The 19,964-nt window shown below is 35.8% G+C and overlaps 1 protein-coding gene across 3 annotated transcripts in view; it reads left to right on the plus strand.

Annotated features, from left to right (window-relative positions):
* Window positions 1–19,964, plus strand: part of LOC134797396 (pyrokinin-1 receptor-like) — a 59,277-nt gene that overhangs the window by 14,056 nt on the left and 25,257 nt on the right. The window contains exon 4 of one of the 3 annotated variants that reach the window (XM_063769622.1): window positions 363–728. The exons of 1 other annotated variant lie outside the window; for it this stretch is intronic. In XM_063769622.1, coding sequence (XP_063625692.1) covers window positions 363–697 — 335 coding nt within the window. In that variant the 3' untranslated portion in view covers window positions 698–728. Of the gene's footprint in view, window positions 1–362; window positions 729–19,964 lie in introns of those variants that run through there. One more of the 3 variants, XM_063769629.1, reaches the window with a different exon arrangement.

Consider the following 19,964-nt stretch of genomic DNA (forward strand, 5'->3'; position numbering starts at 1 on the left):
CAGCCCTACACCTCTGCCTCGAGAATATTTAAATACTTCCTCAATTGGAGGAGAGTATCCCAAGGAGAAGAGAGAGGGGAGGGTGGGATGGGGGAGGTTTTATTTGAGTTTTTCACTGCTCGGCAAAGCTAATTAATTTCCTAGGCTATTTAATTTTCGGACGTGTACACAACTATGTACCTACATGCAAAACGGGGCTCCAAGATTTTTTTTTACCTATATTGTAGCTGCTATACTAGGTTTTGATTTAACATATCGCATTCAAATATGCTCTGCATGTGTACTGTACTTGTCCTGATAAACAATCACTAAACAGCGGTTACCGGTATTTTCTTTAAGTTTTAATTTGATATTTTTAACAGGTAATAATCCTAAAGATGGCGCCTTTGGTGATAAAAGAATTACAAGAGGATCCCTAAGGTCATCATCAGATAAAAAGATCAAATTCGACTTTGAACGTAATATAATTCATTATCAACACAAATATGCCCAGACTGACGTCTCATTCCAGCAAGATTTAGAAAATGGGCTTCATCAAAGTAAAGGAATACAAGAAAAGAGCATTCCTAAAGAAATATACTTTGTAGCGTCTACGGAGCCCAGTGAAGACTCTAAAATTACTCTATCAGACGAGCCTGAAGTCTACATTAGAGAAATTCGAGACAGGATCAATCGACGCCAGAAGGGGTATGGATAAATCGGAGCATTTCACAAACGTGATGGTAGCTGGGACACTCCTAGTCGATTGAACTCGATTGTACTACACCACAGTTGATTAATACTGTGCGCACTTGTCATTCGCACTCGCGTCGTTGTCATACGGAGCCTATAGTCTGACATAAAAGAGTAGAAATTAAAAAGTGGCAATTCCCTTCAAAGGGTGGAGGCCTTTCAAATCAATCTATATAAGAAAACGGGACGACACTACAGTATTGCCACTTTTTAATTTCTACTCTTTTTTGTCAGACTATACGGAGCGGGCCGATAGTTCTAACGAGCCGAAAAGGCTCTTGTTTTGCGATATAGAAAAGACTGCATTCTGGTTGGTCTACTAGCCGGTTTATAATAAGTGAAAGGCGACATGCCTATAGATTAGTACTGTTCTTCATTCTATGCCACAGATGACAGACACGTAGGGGAGACCGAGGGGAGTTGAAACAATTTTGACATTATGTGTTTATGTGTCATACTCTAATTTTTTTTCGCTAGAAATGTACAAGATTATTGGTACCAAGCGTTACTCCATTTTATACCCCTTTATTCGGCATTAACATAGAAAGCGTAGCGTATCTAAGTATAGGTAAACTCTTGCGCGAAAAAATTACTTAAACGTAACAGTAATTGTGTTTTGATAACTGAGGCTGTAATATTTTTTTCATTTAAATCTTTTTCACTAAAAATCTAAAATTACCATTCATTTTTTTATTCGCTTTTAATTGTAAAAGTAAAGAATACGTACCTTTACTTTTACAATTTAAACAAACTAAACTATAAACTATTCAAATTCATACATATATATTTATAGCTCATAATATTACTATGAATACGGACCCTGTATGTGCATTTTATTTAAATAAAGGCATAGATTATGCGTCCACTTTTTACTTTTCCCTATTTTCTTGGTCTGTTTTCCTCTATTTTTAGCGTATTTTGCATCCATTAAAGCAGCGGTCGGCAACCAGCGCCCGCGGGCCGCATGATGTCTGTGAAGTTGGCATATCAAAGTCTAGCAGATCACGTTTTTATTGGAGTTTTATTAGCATGCACCATAGTTCTAGAGTTCCTGATACTTTTTAGCAATAGTTCTGGCGTTTTTACCGTGAAAACCAATACTATGGAATTTCACAAAATGATATGCTAAGTTCACACACTAGCATATCATTTTGTTACCATGGTATAATAATATACTCCGCCTGGTACTCTATTCCGAGATTCGCGTATGACCTGACACGGGCCTACGTCATCATGCTGTTTACAGGTTCTCAAACTTTAAAATGTGGGAGAATTTTAACCAACGGTGAAAATTATTTTAATGGCATTAATTTTAAGTTATTCATGTAGAAACATAGTAAATAAAACAAATCTAATGTATTAAATTAAACTTTATTTATCTATACAAGACAAACGTTTAAAAAACTAATTCACAGTTACACATTAATTACCAAGCTTAGGACGTGAAAAGTTTGGAAAACACTGCGACTGCTGACACTGAGCGAGAAGGAAATAACAATTAACACGCGTTCGACAAGGATGACGGTCAGGGCATGAAGTTATCTAGATCCGAATTGTCAAATGTGACAGCGCTATCCTGTGTTGCCAGTAATGTAAACAGAATTACCCGAACGTCTGAAATTTCTTTCGTGAATCGGAAGATATTGCTAACGAATAATTAAAAATGACGTGTTATTTTAAAATTTAAGATAAAATACATTATAAATGAAAATTATAAAATTATAAAGAAATATTTTAACTTATTAACCATAGCTATAATGTACCCATGTAACATGTTATGTTGAAATAAAGTGGCAATGTTATTGTGACGTAGGCCCGTGTCACTCTGGGAATAGAAGACCATGTTTTATTAGACCATGTTTGTTACAAATGGGATAAAAAAAATATGCTCGCCTCGACACATGGTAACAAAGAGTTCCTGACACAAAAAAGGCATTTTTGAGAACATTTACTACAATTTTTAACTAGATTATAAATTATATGATATGCTAAGTTCACACGTGCTATGCTGATGTCATTTAACAACGCACAGACATATATTTGGTTCCAAACGAAAGCTCTTACTCTATTGTTTACAGAACTTAGGAGTTCTTGGTTCTAAATCGAGCGAGGAAGTCATAAAAATGTAACTTTCATAAACTTCAAATTAAAAAAAAATACACGTGTAATATACAAATATATTTTTAAAAGTTCTAAGCGTGTTTTGAGTCTAAAATGATAACTGTGCGTTCTATGTATAGAGAACTAGGGAGTGCCTGGCCCTGGCGTGACCTATAAAGTGTAGAAAACAATTACCTTTGAATTTTTCTTTTTTTTTTCAATATAGAGACAAATTATACGTGTGCTATGCTGAAACGTTTTCAGGAGATTTAGGCTTGCATTTTATCTTGTATGATAGCTGTGTTTTCGTAGTATATAAAACAGCGGAGTTCTAGACATTGGTTCACTTTGAAAGAAAAATAAAAATTAAGTTTGAAATTTAGATTTAGTCAATTTACAGGTGTGCTATGCTGAAACGTTTTCAGGAGATTTAGGCTTGCATTTCGTCTTATATGATAGCTGTGTGTTCGTAGTATATAAAACAGCGGAGTTCCGGGCATTGGTTCACTTTGAAAGAAAAATAAAAATTAAGTTTGAAATTTCGAATTATTCAATTTACAGGTATGCTATGCTGAACCGTTTTCAGGAGATTTAGGCTTGAATTTGGTCTTGTATGATAGCTGTGTATTCGTAGTATATAAAACAGCGGAGTTCCGGGCATTGGTTCACTTTGAAAGAAAAATAAAAATTAAGTTTGAAATTTCGAATTATTCAATTTACAGGTATGCTATGGTGAACCGTTTTCAGGAGATTTAGGCTTGAATTTGGTCTTGTATGATAGCTGTGTGTTCGTAGTATATAAAACAGCGGAGTTCCGGGCATTGGTTCACTTTGAAAGAAAAATAAAAATTTCGAATTATTAAATTTACAGGTATGCTATGCTGAACCGTTTTCAGGAGATTTAGGCTTGAATTTGGTCTTGTATGATAGCTGTGTGTTCGTAGTATATAAAACAGCGGAGTTCCGGGCATTGGTTCACTTTGAAAGAGAAATAAAAATTAAGTTTGAAATTTCGATTTATTCAATTTACAGGTATGCTATGCTGAACCGTTTTCAGGAGATTTAGGCTTGAATTTGGTCTTGTATGATAGCTGTGTATTCGTAGTATATAAAACAGCGGAGTTCCGGGCATTGGTTCACTTTGAAAGAAAAATAAAAATTAAGTTTGAAATTTCGATTTATTCAATTTACAGGTATGCTATGCTGAACCGTTTTCAGGAGATTTAGGCTTGAATTTGGTCTTGTATGATAGCTGTGTGTTCGTAGTATATAAAACAGCGGAGTTCCGGGCATTGGTTCACTTCGAAAGAAAAATAAAAATTAAGTTTGAAATTTCGATTTATTCAATTTACAGGTGTGCTATGCTGAACCGTTTTCAGGAGATTTAGGCTTGAATTTGATCTTGTATGATAGCTGTGTGTTCGTAGTATATAAAACAGGGGAGTTCTAGGCATTGGTTCACTTTGAAAGAAAAATAAAAATTAAGTTTGTATTAAGTATCAGGAACTCTAGAACCATGGTGCATGCTAATAGAACTCCAATAAAAACGTGATCTGCTAGACTTTGATATGCCAACTTCACAGGCATGGCCGCATGCGGCCCGCGAACCTCTCACTTGCGGCCCGCGAGCCTCCCTGGCTATTTTGTATGTAATATTGACAAATGACAATGTCTGATAAAGTCATAAATATTAACAAAGTGCGGCCCACGTCCACTTCGTTAACAGCTATGTGGCCCTTGGTTGCTAAGAGAAGAGAAAAGATGCCGACCGCTGCATTAAAGTATGAAACCTTGATTGCCTATATTTTTTTGTTTATGCTGCTTCAATAACTCATTATTGATTCATATTTTTTATAAATCATTTTTAATTAAAGTAACTATTAGTTGAAACCAGGTTGAAACCGATTAGTCCTTCCTTTCCTTGGTGGTTTGGCAAGATTATGAGAATTTCTGATGAAATTGACGTTGTTCCAACTCACCTTTGTTTCAAAACCTCTCGGTCTCCCCTAAACAGTTTGTGTAAATAGTGATGTAAATTGCCGAGCTTAGGGGAAAGAAGACTGCCGTTTCTCCATACAAAAGTAGTCCGCATTATCCTCTCTGGGTATTGACATTATGGAAAATATTTTTAAATGATTTGTTGCATATTAACAATCGTTTTTCGATTATTGTAAAAATTAGGAGCGAAAACAAGATTTCATACAAATTTTGAAATGCTCTTTATCGAACGAGCGAGCGAAGCGAAGCGAAGTTCTTACATTCGACTTGGATCACGCGGCTGGCTAGCGGCACGTCCCAGCATTTCGATGTTTTTAAGCTGAACTGTCAGAAGATAGTTTGATACTCAAGAACTTAAGTAAATTTGTTCTAATTTAAATGAAATCATTTATTTACATACAGTATATATACAGTGGTACTACTAAACGAAATTAATAACTAGCTTAAATCTAAAATAGGCCCTTGAGGCAATGAAATTAGGTAAACGTGTAGTTGAGGGCATTCTATTTTAGTCATTAAATATGAGCAGGCTCGATTAAGGGGTTATTGAGGTAGAAGAGCTTAGAAGGCCAAAAAGCTTTTTGTGAGGGGCCTAGCTATTCTGGTAATTTTATTTGCAAAAAACATGGTCGAATTTAGTATCAAATGATAGGTACTAAATTATATATTATTATTTTTATCTGTGTATTGTATATGTAGTTTATTATGTTTTTCAGTTGTTTGCAATAGTTCCTAATTGAATTCTCTTACTCTTCTTCTCGCACCATTTTTATTACATCTCTGTTTAGCCCTATGGTTGACTGGTAGAGAATGCCTTTAGGCATTAAGTCCGCCATTTGTACATTTTATTTGTATTTTGTGCATTAAAGTTTAAATAAATAAATAAATGAAAGTGCTCGCTTTGCACTTTTATAATATCGTTTTTAAATTTACCTTTTTGAAATAATTAGCAAGATAAAAATAAAATAATATAAACATAATATAGGTATTTGACATTTGACAGGAAATATTTCAGCTTAGCACAGATACAGTTTATTTAATCTCTATGATTTCTATGATGACTTAAATCTAGGGGAGGGAGAGTCGTATATAAAGCACATTATTCGAAAAAATAGCGACATCTATATTACTTAACGCTAAACTTTTTTTTTTATATGGCTTCACTTTATTTCGTCAGAACGTCTTAAAAGTCTTGTATCTAAGGCATGGATCAAACAAAAAAACATCTGTTAGAACAGATTATTTATGGCCATCGTTGCCATGGAGGCGATTGTCACAAAAAAACAACTTTGTCAAATAAAACTCAAAATATTTTAGCACCCCATTTATTGTCTGTACTACGACATAATTCAGAATATTCAGATAGATAAAAATACTTTCAGTTTTACAATGTTAAAAGAAACAAAGTTTTCATACGCCATCACAGTTGCTGAGAACTTTATTACCAAAAAATTAGAAAGATTATGGCGGGTAGATTCACAACCAGCTGCGTGTAATTGTGTTTCGTGGTCAATTGTGTGTTATTCCAGCCGTGTATGATAGGTAATTTATTTACATCAACAGTCAAGTTCAAAGTACCAAATCTGTTTTCGTGTATTAGTAAATATCCTGAAGGCCTTTCTTCAAAGTCAAAGTTTTTTACGTTCGCAACATACTTAGACGCTATTTATGCCCTTCCCCCCCTGATATTGACGTTGATATTTCTGGTTAAGAATTACAGATGGCGTTTCAAAATGGATGCAAAAAAGTTCCACGAGAGGGCTCTCTTTGTCCTATATATTATACATACTACTCTTTGCTTAAATCTATCAGTCAAGGGCTCCACAGACCTTGCAATAAATCCAGGCGATTTTTGATCCATTGCCGCCTTATATAGTAGAAATTGAATAAAATGGAACTCAAAAATGTCCATACTAAATTGTTGCCATATGTAAGCATTTTACGTCAAAAATGTGACAGTTACGTAGAAAGTGGTGCTCTCATTTTATTTTCTACTATTTTATGTCGCACTATACGATACCTAAGTATAGTTGAATCATCGAGAGCGTGGAATTGCATATGTAGTAGTATTGTTTGTTTACAGGCATTCTATATTTGAATTTTCTATTTTCTTGTACTATCAGCATACAACCACTACAAATGCAATTCCATCTTCTCGATAATTCAACTATACTAAGTAATTGCAACCTTCGAGCAACACCGGCTTCCGACACATCGGAAGGGAGGGGCCCAAGCGATATCTCACCGTACAAATCTTTCTGCCATTTTTCGCGGGGGGAAAGGTGCTCACCTTAGAGGATATAACCAACGGAGACGCCATGTCTAAAATTTTCGGTACAAAATAGTCTGCCGTTTTTTGCGGGGGAGGGACACATCAAATGTATAGGTACGTCATGTCAGATAAACGTCAGTCCATACATATGGTTGACATGTGGTTGACCATTGGCCGCCTATTTTCGACAGAGGGGAACGCCTGTTAATGGCGGCTCCATTGTTAATTACTCCGAGGTGCACACAGTCGCACTTCTCACACACTTACATACAAAATCCAATCTGTAATGACGACACAAATATATAGAAAATGACACACGTCAAAGACAAATCTTGCCGAATCTTGCAAACCTCGATCTCTTTTTGTGTACGGACGAGTGACAAGTGTCACAACACGCACACTAACACATTTTCATTGAAGTATGTTATTGTATTCTGAGAGATGAGAAGTCGGATTTGTCGCTCGACCGATCCGCAATTGGTACTGAGCGAGCAAAATCGATAAATCCAACAATTACATGAGACTAAAATATAATAATTGTGTGTGAATGTAATTAAACGTATGATATGTAAAAAAAATATTACATGTGAAATATAACACTTTCTTTTTGTAAATTTGATGTCCCCGACCTCTTTTTATAACAAAAAACCGAGCAAACAGGCATTTTTGTGCAGCAGTGTTCACGCGCGCGTCTGGACTCGGTCGAGTGAAGAATCCAAGTGCAACTAGTTTTATTACCCGCGCTAGATTAGATTGACGCGCTAATCTTGTACCTCGGCAGAGGGGAAATAGTGCGAATGCCGCCTCCCTTCCGTGTTGCTCGAAGGTTGCAACCATAGAGTAACTTATATATAAATAAAATAAAATAAAATAAAAAAGCCTTTTATTTCTTGCATATTACAATGTCAAACATAAATAAAATCTGCAATACAATTTGTTTAATTTTTCTAATAGTCAAATTTAAGTAAATATTTGGTCACTTATGTTAGGTACATGTTGTTTTATTTGTTTTTTTTTTTACTACGTGAATTAAGCAAGAACCCCCTCTCAGGTAAAGGCCTCCTCCAGAGTAAGCCAGTCGGATCTATCCTGTGCTTTTTGTATCCAGTTTGTCCCTGCGACTTTAACTACCTATCTCGTCTAACCATGTATCAGTATGGTTTGCCGCTGTTACGCTTTCCTGGTGGTCCTGGCCATGTCGTTACTTGTTTTGCCCATCTATTGGACTTCATCCTGGCGACATGTCCTGCCCATCTCCATTTTTGTTTTTTTTGCGTATTTGAGCGCGTCTATCACGTTAGTTTTGGATCTAATAATGCTGTGCTTGATTTTCTGGATTTTTCTAATATTTGTCATACTCCTTTCCATACTTCTTTGGCAAGTAATTATTTTGTTTTTAATATTTTTTGTAAATTTCCAGGTTTGCGCGGCGTACGTGAGCGATGGTAGTAAACATGAGTCCATGATTTTCTTTTTAAATTTAATAGGAATTGTGCTCTTTAGTATTTCTTTTTGGCTCCAGAATTTGTTCCACGTGATCTTGATTCTCCTGTCAACTTCATGTTCGCTATTTTTCATGTCAAATGAGATTTGCTTTCCAAGGTATATATAGTTATTAACGTACTCCATTTCGGTATCTTCAATATGCATTGGTTGTTGTGTACTATTAGTCATTATTTTTGATTTGCTGAAATTTATTTCTAGCCCTGTCACTCTACTGGCAGCCTGCAGGGTTAGTATCATGTATTTTAGGTCTGAAAAGCGTTCTGAAAGCAAGACGATGTCGTCTGCGAATCTTAGGTGATGTAGGTAGCTACCGTTTATAGGCAATCCACGGCCAGACCAATTCAGCTTGCTAATTATCGACTCTAGCACTGCAATGAATATCTTGGGTGATATGGGATCGCCTTGCCTTACGCCACGTTCAATTTGTATTGGTGGGCCGATTGTTTCCAGTTGGACTCCACTCGTGGTATGTTTGTAGAGTTGTTTTAAGATATCAATGTACTGGAGCTCTACTTGTTGTTCCTTTAATGCCTCCCATATTGACGAGTGAGATAGGGTATCAAAGGCTTTTTGATAATCTATGAAGGCAATGTATAGCGGCCTCCGGAATTCCTGGTATTTTTCAATTAGGAGCTCTACTGTGTGCACATGATCTATCGTTGAGAAACCGCTTCTAAAGCCTGCCTGTTCAACTGGTTGACATTTTTCTAAAGTTTTGCTTATTCTTTTTTCTAAAATAGATGAAAAAAGTTTGTAGAGGCTTGGTAGTAAACTAATAGGACGGTAGTTTGCAATGTCATTGGGGTCGCCTTTTTTATATAAAAGAATAATATTGGATTCCGACCACTGTTTTGGTGTTACTGCTGTGTCTAGTATTAGGTTAAAGAGGTGTGCAAGTGGGTGGGCAAGAAATGTAGCGGCGTATTTTAATGCCTCATTGCTTATTTTGTCTGGGCCTGGGCTTTTTTCTAATTTCAGTTTCTTTATTTGCTGCATCACCTCGATTTCGTCGATTGCCTTGACTTTACTGATATTTAATGTTCCCTCTTGTTCCAATTGACAGTTGTCAGGTGACTTTTTTTCTTGATATAATCTCTTGTAGAAGTCTGTTGCTACAGTTAAGACGTCGTTTCTTTTGTGTGTTATTTTATCTGATGTTTTTACTCATACTCATACTCATACTCATAATATTTATTGCATATCACATTGTATCTTAACCTATTACATAGAATTGTGTACAATATGACACCCTGTAGGGCACAGCAAACAGTTTAATAAGAGGAGATCGAGTTTTTTGTACAAAATAATAAGATTATATTAATTAGTGTTATTTATTGTATAGGTGCTTTATTAATTGCAATTATTGGTCGTGAAAAAATTCATTTAAAGTATAATAAGCTTTTTTAATGAGGTGATCTTTTAGTTTTTTAAAGAATTCATTGTCGGACTTGGTGTTATTTATTTCGTTACTAATTTTATTGAATATTTTTATTGCCATTGAGTTAGGACTTTTTGAATGTAGTTTGAGTTTTGAGGGGATAACCTGCACCAGCTTATTTTGAAACCTACTGGCGTAACGTCGGGGTATATCTGAATGTTTGGTATAAAATTGAGGGTATTTTTTTACAAACTTACATGTTTCCAAAATGTATATTGATGTTAGGGTAAGTATTTTTAGATCGATGAAGTGTGTCTTACTACTTTCCGGTATATTTATGTTAGCCAAGATTCGAACACATTTTTTTTGTAATATAAATAGGCTTTCCACATCTGTGCTATTCCCCCATAGAATGACACCATAGGTAAGCCAAGCATGGGCATAGGAATAGTAAGCTGTTAAGGCGGTGTTGAGGTCGCATGCTTTTTTTAATTCGCGTAAGGCATACGTGAACTGGGACAATTTCGTTTTTATTTTTGCTACATGCGCTTTCCAGTTAACATTGCAGTCAACTTCCTTTTATTCCTTCTATCCAAGTTAACTTATATATGGTGCAACAAAGTCAATCGCTCTATAATAATTTTTGGTTAACTGCGAGTTCTCAGTTCGGGGCGAACTACTAGTAATAATTAAAAATCGAAATAAAATTAAACGTATGGGCATAGCTGTGGTTGATATACAACAAATTGTGTCAAAATATTTTCAATAATGTTAATATCCAGAGAGAAAAACTACGTTTGTATGAAAATACGGTTTCGCACGGGTCGGGTCCTGCATTTTAGTCTTAACAATAATTATGCAGATTTTAATGTGAACGTAGGTATAATTAAAATGATGTAAATATTAATATTTTTACTGGCACAGGCAGGCTAGCAAGGTGTTTATTAACCTTTTGTATAAAGGCGAAAAGCTAAAAAGCATTTTCACCACCAACAGCTCGTAAAGTAGGACTTTATTCGTGAAACTGGTGAGAAAGTTGCATTTTGTATATCAGAGTGGCAAAGTACCTAGTTAATTAGATGCAAAATTTGAGTTGACTGGTGGAATTGACTTTGTGATGATTTTGAATGCATTCATTTGGATTTCATTTTACAGTTAGCATTTTCCTAGCGTTGGTGTGGTGAACATCGTAATACCTAGGACTAAAATTACCTACCTCCTTTTTCCTGCTATACCTACCTATTCTTATTATTATTACCCTATAGGTAATATCTTGTTATTAATCAAAATCTACGTTACAAAAATTTTGCCTTTGCACGATCTGTATCCTCACCCGCAGTTTGACACTGACATATTCGCAAGCGACTGCGTAAACCTTCGAGCAACACCGGCTTCCGACACATCGGAAGGGAGGGGCCCAAGCGATATCTCACCGTACAAATCTTTCTGCCATTTTTCGCGGGGAGAAAGGTGCACACAGTCGCACTTCTCACACACTTACATACAAAATCCAAACTGTAATGACGACACAAATACATAGAAAATGACACACGTCAAAGACAAATCTTGCCGAATCTTGCAAACCTCGATCTCTTTTTGTGTACGGACGAGTGACAAGTGTCACAACACGCACACTAACACATTTTCATTGAAGTATGTTATTGTATTCTGAGAGATGAGAAGTCGGATTTGTTACTCGACCGATCCGCAATTGGTACTGAGAGAGCAAAATCGATAAATCCGACAATTACATGAGACTAAAATATAATAATTGTGTTTGAATGTAATTAAACGTATGATATGTAAAAAAAAATATTACATGTGAAATGTAACACTTTCTTTTTGTAAATTTGATGTCCCCGACCTCTTTTTATAACAAAAAACCGAGCAAACAGGCATTTTTGTGCAGCAGTGTTCACGCGCGCGTCTGGACTCGGTCTAGTGAAAAATCCAAGTGCAACTAGTTTTATTACCCGCGCTAGATTAGATTGTCGCGCTAATCTTGTACCTCGGCAGAGGGGAAATAGTGCGAATGCCGCCTCCCTTCCGTGTTGCTCGAAGGCGTAAACTAACTTACAATGCTTCGCCCTTGTACAGACCTTGATGCAAGCGAATAGCACTGCGTTTGAGTTGAAGTTTAAGGCTGCATAAAATTCATGGTGATGGTACTTATGTCACACATGATTATAATATAATTTCTAATAAATTATGAAGCGTAAAGTGTGTAAACTTTTCCCCGCAGTTAACCATTGCAGAGATATATGTACCTATGTGTAAGTATTAATTTAGATTTTCTGATCCCTTTTTTCCCCACTTGGCATTTTGTTTTACATATGTGCAATTTCGTAACACCCGTTAGTTTACAATCTAAAGCGGCCCACTGATTAACAGTCCGCCGGACGGTATCGGCCTGTCAGTTAGAACAAAATTTTGACAGTTCCGTATAACTGACAGGCCGATATCGTCCGGCGGACTGTTAATCAGTGGGCCCCTTAACGTACAGGTTAGGTTAAGTTAGTTTGTATTATTTATATCACCAAAATATAGATATTTATCTATAACAGATGCGGGTAAACATTCATTTATTTATCATTGATATTTGGCAAGTTCGTATCAGCTATGAATATTGTTTAATTTCGTGTACTAGTATGACTAGTACGAAAAATCCTCCTCTGTCTGGAGTTTGAAGGTTAAGGCATAAGGGATCAAAATGGGAATGTCAAGATTGAAAATTCAATATTGTATTAATGTAATTCATGTACCTACCTAGTAGAATAAAGATTTGATCCTATACCTATCCATGTGAAATTTATAGATTGTTATAATAGCCCCATGACTTCCAGACAACCCCAATTTATGGTAAGTAAACACTTTTATATTGATCTTTTTAATTGTATCGTAAATTCCAAGTCAGATATCTACAAATGAATTCAATATTACTTAATAAATATTATTACATGGTTTAAATTGCAAAAGTTTAAAGATTCCAAGAATCTGTAACAAACCAGGCCCGGTTACCGGTTACCGGTTACAAACAAGTACCTATGGAGTTCTCCGAGTCCGACGGATGTTTCATTTCTCGGATCTCGGGGCCGATTTTATTATTTCAACCGCTCGATTTTGTGTTTTCGTTCAATAATATCTCCACTACTAGGCATTTAAATTCTAACTAGGTAGTGCTCAATACCACTAGATTCCAAATTGATATCGCACGTATTTAAAAAATTTGCACTTCGCTGTTTTCCACGGATTTTTGAGTGACGAAATCGAGCGATCGAGATTCAAAAATCACCCCATCTAATTTTCATTTCAAGATTTTACTCTCATTTGTCATTAGTGTTTAGAGATGGGCCAAATATTCGGTAATTATTCGGTATTCGGCATATTCGGCATATTTTTCAATGTTCGTATTCGGCCGAATAGTTCGGTTTAAACTGCGGAATATTTATCGAAAAAACAAATTCTTTTTTAAGGGCGCGGGTGCACTTCGCTCGCGGTCAGCCATGAGACGGTTCCGTTTCTTTTCATAAACTTTCCCGGCCGGTCCAGGGGGCCTACCGCGAAAACCGGGGATCTTTCTCTTTTATTCCAATGAAGGCGTAATTAGAAAGATGCCTGCAATTTGATAACTTCGATTTTCGCGGTTATAGCCCTGAGAGGAAAGGGTCAAAAACACGTGTGAAGTGCAGATCGCGGACCTGTATGAACTTGTTTTCAGCGTTTTAGGCAGTTTTAGCCGAACCGAATATTCGGTTCGGTATGAATTGAACCGAACATTCGGCCGAATATTCGTATTCGGCAAAGTCCATATTCGGCCCATCTCAATTTACAATAAAATTCCAAACCTTAAATACCTGTCTACACGTGATTGGGCACTTTACTAAGAGGCCAGGGCTTGTTGTAGGGATTTTTACTTATTTCAGTTTAGATTTAGTTGTTTTATTTTATTAAGTACCTGGTCATAATTTTGTTTTATACAATTAATGTAAGTATAGGTAGTAGGTATAATATTTATCATCTTTTTAATAAAGATTTTCGACCTCTACACATATTGTAAGACTGATTTCATTATAAAGTTAATATATTAAATTATTATAATAAAACGTGTTTTTAAAGGTTGCTTGCTATATAGTAGGTAATTTAATTTTGGACATTTTTATATACCTAAATATATTTTATTGACTATTGTTATACATAGTTCAAAAATATGTATTTGTAGTTCTGAAAGTGTCGAAGTAAAGATTCCGTTTCTATTTTTTTTAATCAATATAAATATTAATAATCACATTATTATAAAGTTTTATTTATATATTTAAACTTTATTGCACAAAACATAAAAATAATGTACAAATGGCGGGCTTAATGCCTAATGGCATTCTCTGTCAGTCAACCATCGGGCCAAACAGAGACATGTAAAAATGGTGCAAGGAGAACAGGGGAATTTATTAGAACAATGGAAAAGAACTGAACAATTAATAATGATGATACATACTTATAGAATACACAAATAAAAATACTAGAATATAGCTAAGTATCATAATAAATAATTATGTTATATTTATAATCTACAATCTCTTCTCGCTGTCAATATGTTCGGGTAGGTTGGGGAGTGAATGAATAGGTGTAAATTAGAAAGAAAATGTAATATAAAATAATAATATATAAATAAAATAAAAAGCTTTTAATTCAGGCAGTGCATACATTAATAAATTAGAAACTAAGTTAACACTGTAAAGGGTGAGAGTGTCTTTTTAGTATTTACTCCTAAACATATCAATCTATCATTTTGCCAGCGTGACGAGATTGCGGACTCTAGTATTATTGTGCCGAATTATCTCAATGTATTTACATATAGGTACCATTTGAAAGTTAATTTACCATGTCACGCTCTCTGGCAACCCTACATTGCAATTTGGATTTTTATAATTTATGAAGATTTAGTACTCAATTAATATTTAGTATGTAAATACTTACTTGAAAACTTTTTAGGTAGGTACCTACCCCTATATTTCGGTGTACTACATAGTGACTACATACCTCCTGAAGAAAAAATACCAAGAACGCAATGTGGGGTTGCCAGAAAGTCTAACGTAATTAACCAATGTTGTTTTTGTCTTGTTAATGTAAACATGTCCAGCCCAGAACACTCAATGTAAGTAGGTAAATAAATATGTACTTCGAAGCTCTTTCAAAAATGGGTATGACTGTGACGTTGGTGTGCTCTCAGTAGAAATTAGGTAGCCAAGTTGTTAATTAATGTGATAATTTTATTAACCTAGTTAATGTGAAAATAAATGGTTTTTGGTTCTGATGTTACTTTAAATTTAACCCTTTCTGAATAGTTAACCTGCAAAAAGGACCATCGCTTTGCCATAAATAAAAAGTAGTTTAACCTTTTGTCTGTATGGATTTGTTAGTATATACTTTCACAGAGTCGTGTTTGTCCCGTTTCTTTTTTTCGTGCCAGATTTAACCTGCAGCAAATTTTCATATAACTTTTTTGCTGTCATGTTTTTACTATGATTTTTTGTGTATTTTTTTTTCTGGCTTTTTATGAAACCCAGAATTTTTGATTACCACTGACATATGAAAGGTTAAAGTTATTATATCCAATATTGCCGTTAACGAGATAGTTTGAGGGAGACGTTTGTCCCTTCTTTCTCTACTATGCATAAAGTTTAGTGACAATTAAATGAATGTTACTACAGCTAAACAAGACATGCTACTATTTTTATAAACATAAATGTCAATAGAGCCGTGCTAGTCTTGTCCCAGTATATTAACTGACTTAAGAACATTACCTAAGTAAATAGTACGAATTAAAATCATATTAAGTATATGTGAAATAAATACATTATTTTATAATTACATACAAAATAATTAACAACCAAAGAGCCTTTATTTTCATGACAACGTTTATTTTTTTATGAGTAAGTACATATTATTTATTGATTTTTTTGACAGTACCTACTGTTCCTCTAAGTCTGCAGCGATTTTGATAGCCCACGCAGTGAAAGTGTTATTTTAAACATCAAACTTCTATGAAATTATGACGTAGGTACCTATGAATAACAATTGCACCGCGTGGGCTATCAAAATCGCTGCAGATTTTTCTTGGTCTAACACTATAATGTTACACACTTAAATGATAGTAAAAGAACACCCTTTTTTACGCATTGCTATTATAACTTTTCCAGGCACTTAGTTATAACGGATGTAAAACTAAAACTCACTCATTACCAAAATGTATTCACACTTATACCCGACAGCCCAAGGTGGGTTACGATTTCGGAATATTTGTAGGTTTCTACGTATGTCTAATTCTTTGGCACGGCAAATTACAACGTTTATAAGGCATCATTCGATTCTATTCAGTCGTCGGAGTGATGTAGATAGACACAGAATATATATATTATATAGTCAAACCCTTTATATTGAAATCAGTGTTGACAAAATTATCTATCGTAGGGAACCCTAACTTTGCCGAACGGTAGGCGCCCCACTTCACACAAGTAAAATTTTAAACCAATAATTTTACCAGGAAATAGTTATAAATTGATCTCACAATAAAATAGAGCTGCATAGTTAAAAAAATTCACAGATTTCGTGCCTCACACGACTATCGAGCACATTGGAAATGAATCTACGGAATTCGAAAAAATATTGTCGCTGAGCGACGAGAAAGTCTGGATAAGGAAAAAGTTACAAAATAAAACTACAACGTTGAATGATAATTATTTTATTCTTAGACTAACACAAGTATCCTGGACATAACGAATGGAACAAACAAATTGCAAAATTTCCACACGCGTATCCAAGTTTGAATAATTGTCGCCGTGGCGCATAAGCATAGGTACCTCTGCCTCTGCCTCTGCCTCTGCCTCTGCCTCTGCCTCTGCCTCTGCCTCTGCCTCTGCCTCTGCCTCTGCCTCTGCCTCTGCATCTGCCTCTGCCTCTGCCTCTGCCTCTGCCTCTGCCTCTGCCTCTGCCTCTGCCTCTGCCTCTGCCTCTGCCTCTGCCTCTGCCTCTGCCTCTGCCTCTGCCTCTGCCTCTGCCTCTGCCTCTGCCTCTGCCTCTGCCTCTGCCTCTGCCTCTGCCTCTGCCTCTGCCTCTGCCTCTGCCTCTGCCTCTACCTCTGCCTATATCTCTATTTCTATTTCCACCACCACAAGAATGCATAGATTGTCGAATAGTGCGTTATCTACGCCCGTCTCAAACAGGATAGATAGAGTTAGACCAAGAAAAATCTGCAGCGATTTTGAAAGCCCACGCAGTGCAAGTGTTATTCTGCCGTCATAATCCCGATAATTCACAACAAACACCGATAACGAACTCTGCGAAACATGAAGTCATAAATGTCCTGTGAAAAATGTCGTTCTGACTTTTTGACTATTTTAAGGTTAGGCTACAGGGCAAACCCTTAACCCGATCGTCTTTGTTTTAGGCTCAAATTGTAGCTGACTAAATTGTCCAGAGCCGTTATTCTCAAATTTTTGATATCATTCTTCGTTTCCAAATTATCGAGCACCAAAATCAATAATTCGGAAAAAATTTAATTTTATTTTCACTATTTCGACCATAACTTTTTTCGTTTTTGATTTTCTCGAATAATTATTTTTGCACCTGTAAGGCTCTCGTGATTATGCGTCTTTTGAGCCTATTTTTTAATATCATATCTTCACAACTTTCCGAGATATAAGGGGATCGCACTTTTTCGTGAAATCGGACCGTATACTGGAGCGAACGAAAAGACATTTCCAATGTCAAAATCTATCCCTGCCACCCGTCCGTCCCCAACTTCGCCCATTTTATCATTATGAAAATTATACTAAAACTTACTCCAAATCTTAAAAGTTGATTTTAAGCCCATGAATCCCAAGATACGATTTACAGCGGAATTATGATTTTAATGCTAGGTTATGTACTATAGACGGTCAAGCAAATCTTGTCAGTAGAAAAAGGCGCGAAATTCAAATTTTCTATGAGACGATATCCCTTCGCGCCTACATTTTTCAAATTTGCCGCCTTTTTCTACTGACAAGATCTGCTTGACCAACTATAAATGCGAATTTAGGGTACGTATTCTCGTCAACCCTTATTTTCAATGAACCGCAACATTGATAACGGGGCTGCCCTGGAAATGGAATTAATTACCACATTGTATTGCTATTTGAACTAGGATTATATTTTCAATCTGTATAGAATCTGCCGCCGCAGTTGAGGTAATTTCAGGATGTTTGCCAATTTCAGTACTTCTCTTATACCACGTTGCCATGGTTACCTACACAAAAATATGTTCAACTCACCTAGTTACGCATTGATGCGTACAATACAGATACAAAGACAAGACATCCTCCAGACTGAGCATAGTGGTTCTACCCCATCTGCCACAAATACGGTAGTTTTACTCCAATTTCGAAACGAAAGTGTCTTTGTGTGACGTCCGTGTCTTTGAACAGACCAATCACGGCACGGGACCTCGCTCACCTCGTCCCCCGCACCCCCGTATTTTTGGCAGCATCGGTTTCATGAAATAATTGCTCTAAACTCCGTCTAGAGGATTCCTAGTCTATGTACAGATATGACGACCGCCGCGCCACCCAGTCACATGGGGTACTTAAGTAACTAGAAAATTGGTGTATTCCCATGTGACATGAGGCTGGGAGACAAATATGAAGCGCTTATTTCCAACTGTGTCCGATGGGGACCAATGAGAATACACCTGAAAATATTATTATTGCTTACCTACGAAGCCTACTCGCAACTTTAATTGTTTAGTAATGGATGTTGCATTAGATTAGTCCTGTTGTTATTTGGGCTGATTTTTAATTCTGCTGTCGATTTTTTTTGACAGATTTCATAATATTAGGTAAGTTTAAAGACCTTCTCATTCACGAAAATACGTAAGTTATGAAAATTCCATAAGTTTTCGTAAAGTAGGAAAAGTTTTTTTAGGACATAGGTACGTACAGTGAATTGCGCTTGTATTGTACACCAGGAAATTCTTCTTCTTTCTAAAATCTTTTCACCAAATTTTATCGAAAGCTTACAAATAAAAGCGTCAAATACATATTTACCAACATCTTAGAGAAAGCGAGGGAACTCTTCAAATATCGACACGTCTGTGGAATGAACTATCGCCTGCCGTATTTCCGGACCAATACGACCTTTGACAAAAGAGCGTACTCCCATCTTAAAGGCCAGCAACGCACTCACAGCCCTTGTAGTGTTGCGAGAATTGGCGACGGTATTCGCTAACGATTACCACCCCTCTGCTGATGTTTGCCTCCTATTTAAAAAATATAGTGTAGGTAAGTGTAGGGCAGAACGAGTACGGTGGAAGAGGTTGGAGGAAGCCTATACCCGGAAGGGGTCTTAACAATTAATATTAGATTAACATTAAATTAATTTGATTATTAGATTAGTATTTAGTTTAAAAATAGTTTGTATAAGTGGTCACGAAATAAAAAGGCTTTTTATTTTATTATTATTTATTCTATTAAGTGTAGGCAGGCGAGTTGAAGTGATTACACACACATTGAGTAATAACTGCATAAAGTAACCTACTTAGAGGACGAACGAGTAAGTGTATGTATGTAATTAAATGCACGATAGTACATTTTATCAATTTTTTATGCATCAGGTTGTTGCTATGGTTACGTCACGTGCATCACACATAATTTTCGTATCAAACAGGCATTTATTGGTAATTTTAAGACCGTTTGCTTATAATAATAAAATTAAATTAGGGGCAGGTTCTCGTTAGATTACTTGATGTTTATTTAAGATCAGAGGGCTATATTCCATCGAGTACGGATAAATTAACACAAAATGTTTATTTTTACTGTCGTTATAACAAAGAGTAGGTAAAATGAAACGAATAAAATATTAAATTACTTAATTAGTAATAAAGGGTCCTGGAATTTTATATAGGAAACCTTTTTCTTTTTACTCTATGTGTTATGGACTAACATACAA

The sequence above is a fragment of the Cydia splendana genome, chromosome 1 (assembly GCF_910591565.1).
Source record: "Cydia splendana chromosome 1, ilCydSple1.2, whole genome shotgun sequence".
Taxonomy (NCBI): domain Eukaryota; kingdom Metazoa; phylum Arthropoda; class Insecta; order Lepidoptera; family Tortricidae; genus Cydia; species Cydia splendana.